The sequence below is a fragment of the Plecotus auritus genome (assembly GCF_963455305.1).
Source record: "Plecotus auritus genome assembly, chromosome: 1".
NCBI lineage: Eukaryota > Metazoa > Chordata > Mammalia > Chiroptera > Vespertilionidae > Plecotus > Plecotus auritus.
In genome coordinates, this window is record NC_137770.1 from 176,291,655 (window position 1) to 176,306,663 (window position 15,009).

Sequence of the window (15,009 nt, forward strand, 5' to 3'; positions counted from 1 at the left end):
TATTGCCATTATTAAAATCATATTCCAGAAAGTACTTTTTCTTAACTAAATTTTAAATGAATGTGTTCTAAGATGTCTGAGTTGTTCACATAGTTCTAAAAATTGCTCAATTAAGAATTAAAACTTCCATTTCCACATATGCCTCATACAACAAATAAGCTTGTATATTTTTTATTGAGGAAATGATAGCATTTAATCCATGCCTTCTTTTTATGAAGTCATTTAAATATTGTTTTTCAGGAATAGTACTTATTAGCTTTGTTCACTTACCAGGATACATAAATATAGCTAATTACTTGAAAGTCAGAATAGGTAAAGCCCATTTCTAATATCCCGACTGCCTATAATTGCCCAATTAATGATGGATATGTGGACTCTAGAATTCCATAATGTTAACTTGCTTTCCTTGAGTTTGAAAAATATTAAAAACAACATATTTTCAATTGTTAAAATTTGAGTAGTGTTATGATAAGAATAGGAGATGACTCACTTTTTGCCTACTCAACTGAGTTTTCCAGAAATCTAGTAAGAGTCAGCCTTGTAAAAAATCCATTTGGTGAAATACCTTGTGTTTCTTCTATTTACTACATTACTTTCAGCTTTTAAAACATCACTACCATTACACAGCCATGGAACAGAGTGGTCTTGTAAATGAGCTTTGCCACAATAGAAAACAAGACTACCTGGAAATCCGTCATGGTGTTGCTGCCCTCTGAAAGATTGGTAATATTATTAAAGCCATTTGGAAATATGTCCACTCTTAGAAAATGGAACTTGTGGAGCATGAGACCTAGTCTATTTGATTTTAGCCTTAACATCTTTCAACATATGATAGCATGTATTTGGATAAAAAGTAGAAAATAATAGAGTAACTTTTTATATGTTTTATTTGTGGCTACATTGATTACAGGCACTTAGATCATCTAGCTAAATATTGCAAATCATCCTTGATGTTTCTTAGGTAGACAGCCTCTGCCAGGTCCACTATTTCTCATTGTGTGTCTGGCTATTCCATGTGACACAGCATGTTAAACTTTTTTCCTCCCTAATATATTTTCATTTAGTTAAAAAAAACTTACAAAAAGGTTTATTATGAAGCCCCTTATAGATGAGGAATCTGGGGTCTCCTACAAAGATTAAGTATCTTGTCCTAGTTACACAAATGGCAAGATAGTTAAAGTCTAAAGAAATGTAAAAACAGAATAGCGTGTGTCTATATAAAGGGTGCGATGGGGAAAAGCAAATTGAAAGAGTCCATGGATTCTATAGATAATACAGCTGATTCAGGGAGCATGAATAAGAAAATGATTAAGAGACAACAGCTAATTGATTAAGGTCAATCAGCAGGAATACATATACAAACCAAAAAACTAACAAACAGCAATTATGAAACCAAGAGGTCTAGGTTTATATCTGTGTTCTTCACCATTACACTAGGCTGTCTATCCTCATGGAAGAAATAACACACCTAGGTAAAAGCAAAAAGCCAAATTGAAAGAATACTGTGGCCAGAGATACCCAACAGTTTTTAAAAATATCAAAATATAGGTTTAGGAGACCCAAGATAGGAATGTTAAGGCATAGATCTGTATTCCTTAACATTCAGGGTCCTGGAGGGAGTTCATGGGGATTTGAAATCTGGGATCAATATTTCAAAAAAATGAAGAGAACAGCCCTGCCAGTGTGGCTCAGTGGTTAAGTGTCAGCCCATGAACCAGGAGGTCACTGTTTGATTCCTGCTCAGGTCACATGACCCGTTTTGGGGCTCCATCCTTAGTAGGGAGTGTGCAGGAGGCAGCCGATTTATGATTCTCTCTCATCATTGATGTTTCTATCTTTCCCTCTCCCTTCCTCTCTGAAATTAATTTTTTAAAAAGTAAAAAAAAAAGCATTCATTTATAAATAAATATATATAAGTAAACAAGTTTTCAAATTTATTTACATTTGGCTGAAATTAAATCAACTCATAGTGTTCATCCAATATTCTTGATTGACTGTCATGAAAATCAAGTGTTTAGTGAGCTGTATAATGTAAATAAAACCTCATGTCAAATAACCAATAGTTTCCACTACTGACCAAACTTGGACACATGAACAGAGTGATGACCAAATTTCATTAAATACCACTTAAGTTTTATACATGCTTATTATTTATTAATGTCACAGCCAAAATTGTGACTTAATTCCATAACATTATTATGAATTCTTAATAGTTAGGCTCTTTCTTAAAATCTGGATTGTTGCTGAAATGAAAAATAGTAATAACAGATGAAAAAAAGAGCATTCTAATTCAATAATTAAGTTCTCCCAGTAAATATAATCTTGTGAAGCATTCAACCCATGAAGAAAAGAAAAAAACTTCAAAAAATAATTTCAGTGGTAGAAACATTGATCTTTAGGATAAAAAAATAAAAGTTTCAATTTATTTTTGTACTGATTGGAATTAGCACTGTGCACATACCATGGTGTTGTATATGCTTGGTCCTATAAAGTAGTTTAAAAACACAGCCTATTCTAGCTTCTTTCCACATCTAATTATAATTATAACAGATTTAGGGGATTTATGAAGCATCTAGTACTGGATTATTGTGATTATCCTATCTAATAAAAGAGTAACATGCAAATTGACCGTACCTCCACTACACCCACAAGCCACGCCCATCAGCCAATCAGGAGTGAGTATGCAAATTAACCCCAACCAAGATGGCTACAGCCACGGAGAGCGCAGGAGGGAGGCTTGGGTTTCCCCAGCAATGGAGGAGGCCAAGCTTTCCACACACCCTGGCCGGCCCAGGCCTCCACTCAATGCTACAAAGTTTCAATTATAGAAGATAAATTAATCCCAACAAAAATGGCTGTCACCACGGAGCAAGCAGAAGGCTTGGCTCCGCTCCAGGCTACAAAATTTCAATTGTAGAAGATAAATAAATACCAGATACCAGGGCCTCCGCTTGGGTCACCGGGGGGCATGGCCAGCCTGCAAACCACCACAGGCCCCTCGCCCAGGCCACCCCACACCCCAAGGGAACCCCCACCCTGATCTGGGACACCCTTCAGGGCAAACCAGCTGGCCCACACCCATGCACCAGGCCTCTGTCCTATCTAATAAAAGAGTAATATGCAGATTGACCATCACTCCAACACACAAGATGGCTGCCCTCATGTGGTCAAAGATCCTGCCCCATGTGGACACAAGATGGCCACCACAAGATGGCCAGCATGGGAAGGCAGTTGGGAGAGACCTGGCCTGCAAGGGAGGGCAGTTGTGGGCGATCAGGCCAGCAGGGATAGGCAGTTAGGGGTGACCAGGTCAGCAGAGGAAGGAAGTTGGGGGTGACCAGGCCTGCAGGGGAGGGCAGTTGGGGGAGACCAGGCCTGCAGGGGAGGGCAGATAGGGGTGACCAGGCCTGCAGGGGATGGCAGTTAGGGGCAAACAGGCTGGAAGGGGAGCAGTTAGGCATCAACCAGGCTGGCAGGGGAGTGGTTAGGGGGTGATCAGGCTGGCAGGCAGAAGCAGTTAGGGGCAATCAGGAAGGCAGGCAGGCGAGCAGTTGGGAGCCAGCAGTCCTGGATTATGAGAGGGATCCCAGATTGGAGAGGGTGCAGGCTGAGCTGAGGGACATCGCCCCCCACCCCCCGTGCACGAATTTCGTGCACCAGGCCTCTAGTCTATCATAATCTACAATATAGTGCACTTTTTTTTTCAATTATCCTGTTACATTTCTCACTAACACTGGCTAACAGACAGTTTATTTGTCTTTGTTAATTAGCATTATACATATAAATAAGTGTTTGAAATTATTGCTATTAAGCTACACTGATGCTATTACTGTTATGTACTTAATTTCATAGCTTTTTAATAAAAACCTTGAAATTTGTGTTTAGCAAATTTTTATTTGATTTAGAAACTTTTTGTTATTGTTTGATACTATCAAACTACAGTTCCCTGGTTGAGAATTCATATTTTGTGTTTTATAAAGTACCTAATATTTGTTTAACATTTAAAAAATAACACTCACTATGGGGGAAATTTAATTATTTTGAAGTGTACCTCTTTAGTGAATTATACCACTGTTATTTTTTTCTTGCTTAGTTTGTTTTATAGTTGATGAAGATTTCTAGAGATAAATGAATGCTGTAATAAACTCACTTTTATCTCAGGAATTCCTTGATTTAAAAAGTTTACACATTCTGCTATTAAAGTACACATATTTGTTCTGGCTGGTTTGTACTTGAGTATATCATCCACTGAAGGTTACATAATCCTGGATTACCAACAGTGGGAAACAGACACTGTGTTCTTGTGATACCCACAGTGCTTAACTTCTAACAAAGCCTCTAAACCAGCTGTGGGCAAACTGCGGCCCGCAGGCCGGATCCGGCTGTTCTATCCGGTTCTCTTGCTCTCCCCTCCGCTCCTTTACTTTGAATTTATATTAGTTCACACAAACACTCCATCCATGCTTTTGTTCCGGCCCTCCGGTCCAGTTTAAGAACCATTGTGGCCCTCGAGTCAAAAAGTTTGCCCACCCCTGCTCTAAACGCAAGATCTTTCTCTGTGAAATTGCAAAAAAAAAAAAAAAAAAAAAAAAAAAAAAAAAAAAATTTGTAGCAGATAGAAGATTCAAAGACCCAACATATAAATTGAACAGGTTGACCCCCTCATGCTGAGAATAAGACATACTGATAGTCCCTTAGCATTAGAAATTTTATTGTCTTGGGGAAATGTGGAAAAATGTTGGGTTGAAGTGAATGAAGCTCAAAGTAGAGTGGAACTCGAATGGTGAAAATTGCTTGGCAATTCAGTAACGTCTTTTCTAAAAGAAAAATTACAATCTGTTAGTTTAGCAGAAACTGGAAAAACTTGTAGAAGAAGTTATTCTGTTTCATGCAAGCCTTCCAAGATGATAAAAGCCAGTATTTTGGAGGAACTAAAAGTTCTTTATAGAAAAATAAGTAGTGAGTCAGGAATTAAAAAAAAAAAAAAAACTTGACTTCTAAATCATAATATTGGTGCAATTTTGAAAAGCTGGTACATAAATGATCTATTTTTCGCCTGCAGTTTATTGTTTGACAGTGTTTTGTTTGTTTTTAACAACTACTCCTCTGTCCCCAGGCATCCTAATTTGTATAAGCTTTCTTTAACCTAGAATTCTGTGACACAAAGTTTTTGCTAGTGTCAATAATAAATGGACTCAATGATGTTTTTTGATGCATTTCCTTTTTTTATAGGCAAGTAAACAGGACAAATGTGTAAGTCTGAACATCAATGAAAAGCTATTTTAAATAGTTTTATATGAAAGTGTAAATTTAATATTACATTTTAAAAATATGTCTTCTCAGGATGACAGCTTTATCAGAGTGCTTTAAAAGCTATAAATTGTATAGCAATTTTATTGGGACCTCATCTTAGTGTGTACAATACTGTCTAGTGTTTATATTTTCCAATGTAATTTAATTGTCCATGTGAATTTAGAAACAATGAAATTCTTTGAAAAAATAATTCAGTTGTAATATGGACATACTTATTTGCAGATTAACTGAATTAATTCAGACATACGTACCTAATTGCACACACACTGTATGCATGGTTGTTGTTTGGAACACCTGGCCCTTCTCAATAGAGAGTTACCACCATTGGTCAGGAGGTAGAAGGCAAACTTGGTCCTGGCTGTGGTTATCTATCTTTCCCACTTCCTCCTCCTTCTGCCTGAGATTATTTTCTGAAGGGCCTGTTTGTCCTCAATATGCTGGCCAGTATCTTGTCTACTTAGCAGTGTGCTGGTTTCAGGGACTCACAGACTTCCTCTGTGACTGATGCATTGTCCATCTCGACGGTCACAAGGCCTTACTCAGCTCACTACAAAGAGCCCCTTGTACTGGCCCAGCTGTTTATTTCTGTTTCTCTTTAGCACTACTTTGTTGTAATCTATAGTGAGTAAAGTCTTAAACTTGTTTAATGACTCCCTAATTGCTATACTTACCACTAATCTCCAAATAATTCCTCTTTTGTGGAGGGTGGCTTTACACACACACACACAAACGTGCACGTGCATATACACTTATATTTATATACTAGAGGCCCAGTGCATGAAAATTCATGCACTTGAGGGAGGGGGGTGTCCCTCAACCCGGCCTGCCCCCTTTCACAGTCCAGGAGCCTTCAGGGGATGTCCTACTGATGGCTTAGGGAAGCAGGCCTAAGCCACAGTCTGGCCTCCCTCTGTGGGCAGTGACCATGCTGTACAGGGGAAGGCGCCGCCCCCATCACCTTGCTGCTGCTGCCACTGCTGGCTGCAGTGGCTGTGAGGCCTGAGCCCCAGGGCTCACAGCTGCCTGAGCCCACGGCTGCCTGAGCTCTGGGCCTCGCAGCCACTGCGGCTTTGTCCTATGGACTTCCAAATGGATGTCCAGGAGACGTCCGCCCCTTAGTGATTTCAAAGCTCAATCACTAGCTCTCCAGCAATGATATTAGAAATAAAGACTATTCTCTTCCCTAAGAAATAGACAGATCCTTTTTGTATGTTATTTTCACTTTCCTACTTTAGAATTCTATATTCTCCTTCAGAAGATATAGATCAAAAGTTGTTGGCACTTTGTGTGTGAGAATCATTTCCAATAAAGTTTTATTTAATGTGGGCTACAGTCTTCAAGGGAGGGAAGCAATATTGAAAGGCAATTACTCAAAAGTAATTGCATAGGTATCACTTACTAGTGGATCATTTAAGCATAAATTGTGTATATCCTGATAGTAAAATAAAGAAAGGTATAAATGTGTAAGCATTGCAGGATGTTAGTCACTCTTGCACCTTTTGGTTGTCTTAAGGATGTTACAGTAACCGCATTCAAAACCAACCGGGTCGCCCCATTTTGGGAAAAAATCAAGAAGGAGATAATGACCACATTGCCACCTTCTCACCAAATGGTTTCAGCTGCTCAGTGTACCTAGTTGTTCTCACTTCTCCAGTATAAAAACAAATGGAGGACTGCTTCTCCTGTTGTGGCACAGGAGGTGGCTGGTGAATGAGGGTAACAGTGATCTGGGGGTAGGGGACCGGACATTTTATTTCATTATCTTTGATGTGCCAGTTTCATTAAAGGCTGTAACTTTGTACATTTCTGATGGAAATATGCACAGCTCTGTTAATAATCTATAAAAGATATAGTATTTTTTAGAATGTTCAGTCAGATGGAGGGTTCTTTTCATAGAAAATAGGAGTACTGTGAGACTTGCCACAGTCAGGACAGAATATGGAGAGACAGACTACTTTGCGATAGAAAAAAAAATGCATTTTTATCTCTCTATTTGTTTAATTCATGTGCAGAACTTATTATCTGAAAAACTGGGCTAGACACAGGGGAGGTAGGACTGAAAATTGGTGGAAGAAATAGCAGTAACTTAATATATGCAGATGGCATCATCTTAACGGCAGGAAGTAGCACTAATTTGAAACGACTTCTGATGACAGTGAAAGAAGAAAGTGCCAAAGCAGAACTGTACTAGTATTTGAACATCAAGAAGATAAAAAATCATGACTGCAGAAGAAATACACAACTTTAACATAGACAGTGGAGATACTGAAGTTGTTAAAGATTATACTTAGCTTGGTTCAGTCGTTAATTCAAATGGAGACTGTAACCAAGAAATCAAGAGAAAGGCTGTGACTTGGAAGCACAATAGTGGAGGAATTAGGACAGATCACTAAGAACAAAGATGTGTCATTAGAGACCAAGGTTAAGATCATCCACACCCTCATATTCCCAATTACTATGTAAGAATATGAGAGCTGGACAGTGAAGGAGGCTGATAGGAAAAAGATGGGTTCATTTGAAATATGATGTTGGAAAAGACCTCTATGGATTATCTGGACTACCAGAAAAATAAACAAATCAGTCCTAGAGCAAATTACGCCTGAAGCATTGCTGGAGGCAAAAATGGCAAAACTGAAGCTGTCCTACTTTGGGACATGAGAAGGGAGGGTCCTTTGGAAAATACAATAATGTTGGGAAAAATAGAAGGCAGCAGGAAAAGGAGAACCTAATATGAGGTGGATTGACTCCATAAAAGAAGCCATAAGCATGAGTCTCCAGGAGCTGACCAGGCTGTTGACAGGACACTATGGATATCGCTCACTCCTAAGGCCACTGAGCATCATGGAACAGCATCAGGGAGTGCTTTTATTCCATGTATGTGGTTCTGTTTTTTATGCTTTTTGGACACCATATTTCTATTAGTGCTGGCCCCTAGTTGGGTACCCTGCAAAAGCAAATAATTGGAAGCTCTGGGAGTGTGGGAAGTAGGGGTATATGTTGGTGCAGAATAAACTTGCCTTTCCTTGAAGATATAAAATAACTTGTCAAAGTCTGGATGTTCAAGAAGTCCTGTTAAAACTAAGTGACGCCGAAACCGGTTTGGCTCAGTGGATAGAGCGTCGGCCTGCGGACTGAAGGGTCCCAGGTTCGATTCCGGTCAAGGGCATGTACCTTGGTTGCGGGCACATCCCCGGTGGGAGGTGTGCAGGAGGCAGCTGATCGATTTTTCTCTCTCATCGATGTTTCTAACTCTCTATCCCTCTCCCTTCCTCTCTGTAAAATATCAATAAAATATATTAAAAAAAACAAAAAAAAAAACTAAGTGACATTGAAGATGAAAGGCCCTAGTCTCATGGGGAATTGGAGACTGTAACAACCAAGCAAATGGCTTGCCTCATTAGGTGGCACTTGTGCTGTACTATCTTTGGACACCAGAGAATGGAGGCGGTGGGGAGAGGGTGGAAGCATGGCATCACATACAGGTAGCCATTTATGAAGTTCACATTAGGTTCCAGGAACTCTTCTAAGCCCTTTGCTACATTAACACATGTACTGCTTATAGAAGCCCAGGCAGGTAAGGTACTGTAATTACCGATACTTTCATTCTGTGAATCTCTTAGTGTTCAAGAAACAGCCACATCATTGTTCATCATTTAATCACGAAATTATTTTAAAATATTAAATATGTATACATGAAACATACAAAATGTCAAACATGTTATATAACATGGTGGTTAACAGCAAATGCTTTGAATTAGGCAAATCTGAATTTAAACCTGGGGTCATCCATATTTAACAGTGACATTGCCCACCCTCTGATAGCCACATTGTTTTCTTATCTGTATAATAGAGATAATACCTTTTTTTTAAAAAGGACTTTCAAAGTAGTTAATAAGTACAAAATAAGTGGGTTTTAAAAAAAGACCACATAGCTCTTTCAAAAATTTTGGTTTAAAAGAGAAGGTGAGAAAGTTAAGGAATAATAATTCCTAGTGATTTTTGTGTACTATGTTTTACAGGATTTTTTTTTCATTTCACAATTTATTTTTTTCATTTTTAATATCTAATATTGAAGTTCATCTATAAAAAAGCTTCTTTAGAATTTAAATTTAATTGAATCTTTTTCTGTCTCAGTGATACATCATACACGATGGCAAAAGTAGGTTTATCGTTGTTCATACAGAAAATAATACATACAATAAGTAATGAATAAAAGAAGAATAAAATCTTGTTCTACGTACTCGCAACTGCAAACCTACTTTTGCCCACCCCTGTATAATGATCCTATATAATAAAAGTCTAATATGCAAATAGACAGAATGGCAGAATAACCGGTTGCTATGATGCGCACTGACCACCAGAGGGCAGATGCTCAACGCAGGAACTGCCCCCTGGTGGTCAATGCGCTCCCACAGGAAGAGTGCTGCTCAGCCAGAAGCCAGGCTCCTGGTTGGCGAGAAAGCAGCGGTGGCAGGAGCCTCTCCCACCTCCACGGGAGCGCTGAGGATGTCCAACTGTAGGCTTAGGCCCGCTCCCTCTGAGCTCCCAGACTGCAAGAGGGTGTAGACCAGGCTGAGGGGCCCCTCCAAGTGCATGAATTTCATGCACCAGGCCTCTAGTGTGTTCTACTACAATTGATGGCATTTTAGACTTTATGAAGTACAGATTTTATGATACATATCAACTTTTCTTTTTCTTCAGGAGACAGTAACATGTAGTAGTTATACATTCAGAGTGCAGTTGTATATAGATTATGTCAAATTACTGAACCTTTTTTGGCCTCATCCTTTAACTACCAAAGGAAATGTCTATTCCACAACATTGTTAGTATTACATTAGAAAATGTGTATAATTTTTTAGCACAGTGTCTGCTGCAGAATTATTAAATGCATAATAATAGCCATTATTGTTATTTTTATCCTTATTTTTTCCAGCAAACCTTTGAATTCATAGACCTGGATGCTAGAGTCAGTTCTGCCACTATTTAACTTTGGAATCTCTGTCTCATTTTCCTGTTTTGCAAAATAATTTTCTGGCTAAGATGATTTCTAAATTCCTTCTGGCTTTAAAATTTTATTATCTAATTCAGAGTCTTAACATAATGTGGCCATAAAATGAACTTATTTATTTATTTCAGTTTGTGGGGACATCCATGGACAATTCTTCGACTTGATGAAGCTCTTTGAAGTGGGGGGATCTCCTGCCAACACTCGCTACCTCTTCTTAGGGGACTATGTTGACAGAGGGTACTTCAGCATCGAAGTAAGTCCACATCGTTTCTTTTTAGCTGCTCAGTAATGGATCAACAGTATCTTAGTAAAGTAAAAGTGGTAAATACCATTGCCTTAAGGAAATCCCTAGTCCAGTGGTCGGCAAACTCGTTAGTCAACAGAGCGGCAAACCGCGGCTCGCGAGCCGCATGTGGCTTGCGAGCCACATGTGGCTTGCGAGCCGCGGTTTGCCGACCACTGCCCTAGTCTATAACAATGAAATGAATTCTAATACACTTAGTTCTTGGGATATTACATCTCCTATTTTCAATTGATTCCCATATGTTTTTTAATGTATAGAGATGCCAAGGAAATGGCTAAAAGTAAGATTTTGCCTTTTGAATCTTTTATTTATTTGCAACTTTGCAAAAGTTACATCATATTTACATTACATAATTTTGTTTTCTGTTAGAGCACTAATCAGTGTTGATTAAATATTCAGGAATGTGCTTGCATGGATGCCATATAATTATGAAACAACAAGCTATTTTTGTAAATCAGTAGTCCAGTGTGCCTCTATGTCTGCATTTGTGTGTGAGTACGCTTATAGGTGAATATGTGTGAGTACGCTTATAGGTGCTGGGCTTTGTCTTTTGACACCTGCCATCTGACCAGGGTAATTTGTTAAACTCATTAATTAAAACACAACAGATAACCTTTGAGTACAGGTTCTTTGTCGGCCTCCCACCTGCTTCTAGTAGAAATTATGTTCAAAATGAAGGCAAGCATCTTGTTTTATTCACGTTTGTTTTTCCTGGTGCTTAACATGGTGTCATACATAGAAAGGGCTCATTAAAATTTATTAAAAGAAATGCTAATATGCAAATAGACCAAATGGCAGAATGACCGGTTGCTATGATGCTTAAAAGGTAAATGTATATAAGAATACATTTTAAAGAAACAGTTTATGCTGTGGTAGCTGACATTGTAAGTGTTCTGGGAAAAAAGCATTAAAAAGAAATACTATTTTTCTTAATTAAAGACCAAGTTAAAATTTCCTTAAGTCTGACACCAACATCAGGTATTTATAATAGTCATATAAAAGAAACTCTAGTTTTTTAAATTTTCATAATTATTTACTATAGGAATATTTAATATTGAAAAAAATGTCACTCTTAAACAGCTTTTGTTTTCAAAACCACCATACTATATTTTTTGGTTATTCAATTCACCTCAACTCATTGAATATATATATATATATATTTCCACCAATATATTAATCATTTCTTTACTTAAGGATCACATATTTATTAATAATAATGAGGAAAGGAAGGGGTGACGTTGGTACATAAATTCAAATGGAGAAAGTACATTTTTAGAATTTCTTTTTTTTTTGGTAAATGTGTATTATCAAGTACATAAAATGTATGATCTGGACTGTAGGGAATTTGAAGCCATATATATCCTTGCTCCATAGAAAACTAAATCTTTATTGGAAAATAAAACTTTTTTTAAAAAGCTCTATAGAATCAAAAGCCAGAACCGGTGGTCATCTAGGGTTCAATTATTATTTGAACTGAGTATTAAAATCTTGTGATAAAGGAGGTACAGAAAATAATTGCCACTGGAATACAGAAAAGTGGAAGAATATTGAGAGGGCACACATGGATGGAGAAGACGGAGTCAAAGAACCAGTAAGAGTTGCCTAGGTAGGAGATCAAAGCAAGGAAAGGAGAGAAGAAGAAACTATCAAACCTCAGAGACCTCACTCAGGGGTTCACTGGACCCACTTGGTAGGAAAGTGTGATTGAGTACAAATTTTTAAGACCTTTCTGTCTAGGCCTAGTATCTGTCAAGAGTAAGAGGGGGGAAAACCTGCATAATGGTAGTTTGAACAGGATAGGACTTTATTTCTCTCTCCAGTAAAAGTTCACAGGTGGGCTGGTGTGACATGCATAGTGCCAGGTCCCAGACTTTCTGCCTTGTTGCTCTAATGTGCATGGTCTCATTCCAAAGTCAAATTCATGGCCCAAGACTGCTGCTACCCCAGCTTAAGCCATCTTGTCCCCATGTTACATTCAGCTAGAAGGAACAGAGGAAGGAGAAGGGTATGTCCTCTCATTAAGGAGGTTCGTTTCCCAGAAATGGCACAATTACTTCAATTTGGGTCAGATTTGTTTATATGCCAAAGGTGATTTCACTGTGTAGCCAGATTTGAGAAAGACTGTAGAAGCAGAAAACAGCCATGGGAGGTAGAGTTTCTGCTACTTTCCTTAAATTAGGGTTGGGTAGGTATTTTTAAAAATTAAATACATCTTATTTATCTAATATTTATAGGCTCCTATGAAAGGTTCTGAGGATGAATATAATAGGTATTCTAATTTCCTGGAAGCTCACCTTTTAAGCAAGGTGACTATCCCATTGGGAGTTATTCTTTCTATTAGCCAAATGATGGAGTGTGATAGTGGACATTTTAAAAAATATATTTATTATTTTTTAACAATTTAATTCCTCTTTTTTTTTTTACCTAATCAAAGACAGTAACACCTTTTCTTATTAATTTGCTAATAAGATAAAGTACTAAATCATATGGCACAGATAGACTTTATGTCTCACCAATTCCAGGTTTGAATAACAGTTCTTAATCTACTGGTCTTTATTTACCTTTTATTATTTTACTTGAAGAGTTTGAGTTTCTGAATTTCTAGCCTCAAACCATTTGAAATTTCCTAAACTCACCCTAATTAGAGCATTTTAAAATTCTGTTTCTTTCAAGGACAGAATTTTAGAAGCAGTAATCACTAATGTGTTTCTCAGCAGAATTTTTTTAGTGTAAATTAATCTGTATATTTGAACTATGAAAGTTGTGATATTTTGTGTAATATGCACCTTTTCAGAGGATCAAAGAATGAAACCAAATGTTGGTGACATTAAATGTAGGCATCACAGGACATTTAAAAGTTCTGAGATGCATATATCAGAGTCCCCATCATCAAAAAGAGCTCTTTAATTAAACTCCAAGAGTCTGAGCGTACAGCCCTCGGGACTTGCCACATGCATACAGAAGTGACAAAAATGTGATATAGTCTTACATGTAAAAATGATCCATTTTAATTAAACTCTGACCTTTGAGGGACTTTGGGACTTCTCAGTGATGTTGTCATGTTTAAAATAGAACAGACATTTATATAAAATATACTTACCGAGAATACTTTGGGGCTTTTTATTGTGGATTAGGAAGCCAACATTGTTTGCATGCGATAAATGCTATTGTTTGGGAGGTATAAATGATTTCATTTTTCCCGTACAGCTTTGCACGGAACATGTAAATGTCTTCCTTTCATGCGTGTAAAAACCTAGGTGCAGGGAGAGTCACGCACATAGTAAATGGCAGAGCTGGGATTCGAAGTCTGTGCTCTTTCCACTGCATCCCATACCTTGGCCATGTCTTCTCTAAAAGAACCACAGAAAAAAATGGATACCTCAGGAATGCAGAAATGGATGTACACTCTCACAGTCACTTACACATGTACAAATACACTCACACAGCCCTCTCCCCACTGATGTATTCTGATGTATTCACTATAAAATATTCTCTTTGAGTACAGTGCTGTTGGTTTAGGAAAAATCCTAAAATAAGAGCTCGGTTTTTCAGCCTGCACTACCCTAACAGGCTTCAAAAGGTTCTTCATTCATCTGAATAATCCAGGGCACCGCTGCAGGTATCCTCCTTTGGCTCTCCCCTGGGCAAAGAAGAGCACTTAAGTTTAATTTTTACCAAATCGGCTTTGAAGAGTAGGTTCGGATTTCATAGTCTCTGCCGGGTGGTTTTACAGGCACCAGGTAATGTGCTCTGGGCAGTACATAGAGCTCATTTTATGTACTCACTCCCTGCCTCTCGCCCCCCCACCCCCCCCACCGCCCCATCTTCTCTTCTTGCCAAGATCAGAAACCATTCCCCACAAAGTTAGCCCAAATACAACAAGCAAGCTTTTGAGTAGTGATGAAAGAGGTCATTTTGTTTAGGGTAATAATTTGTCTCACGCCAAATACCATCCTCTTTCTGATGATTGCATTATGCTACCTAATGTCTTTGATCAAGCATGTGTGTGTGTATATATATAGGTCCACGTCGGAGTGTGTTTCTCTGGGAAGGCAGGGAAAGACAGAATTTCAAACAGAGGCAGGCACAGCTGTTTCCTTCTATTCACTTCCCCAGGCTCCTTTTCCAGCCATTGTGCCTGGCACTGCTGTGAGCTTAGCAGCAAGTCACCCGCCCCCCTCCCGCCCCTGCTGTACTTACATCCAGATCTCAGCCCAGGCCTCAAACACGTTTAAGCACGAAGAGTTGTGTTTATTCGCTGTGAACCCATAGACTAGAAAGAACCCCAGCAAGTCAAGCAGTGTTCCATGCTTCTGCTGAGAATAAAAAGCGAGCGATACAGCAAGCAGTGTTAGGTGGTAGAGTGATGCCACACGACACAAG

At 38.4% G+C, this 15,009-nt stretch overlaps 1 protein-coding gene across 2 annotated transcripts in view; it reads left to right on the forward strand.

Moving 5' to 3' along the window:
* The window catches only part of PPP3CA (protein phosphatase 3 catalytic subunit alpha), a 334,519-nt gene that overhangs the window by 236,122 nt on the left and 83,388 nt on the right, over nucleotides 1-15,009 (forward strand). For both annotated transcript variants that reach the window (XM_080684963.1, XM_080684964.1), the window contains one exon: nucleotides 10,451-10,575. In XM_080684963.1, the coding sequence (XP_080541089.1) occupies nucleotides 10,451-10,575 (125 nt within the window). The remainder of the gene's footprint in view (nucleotides 1-10,450; nucleotides 10,576-15,009) is intronic.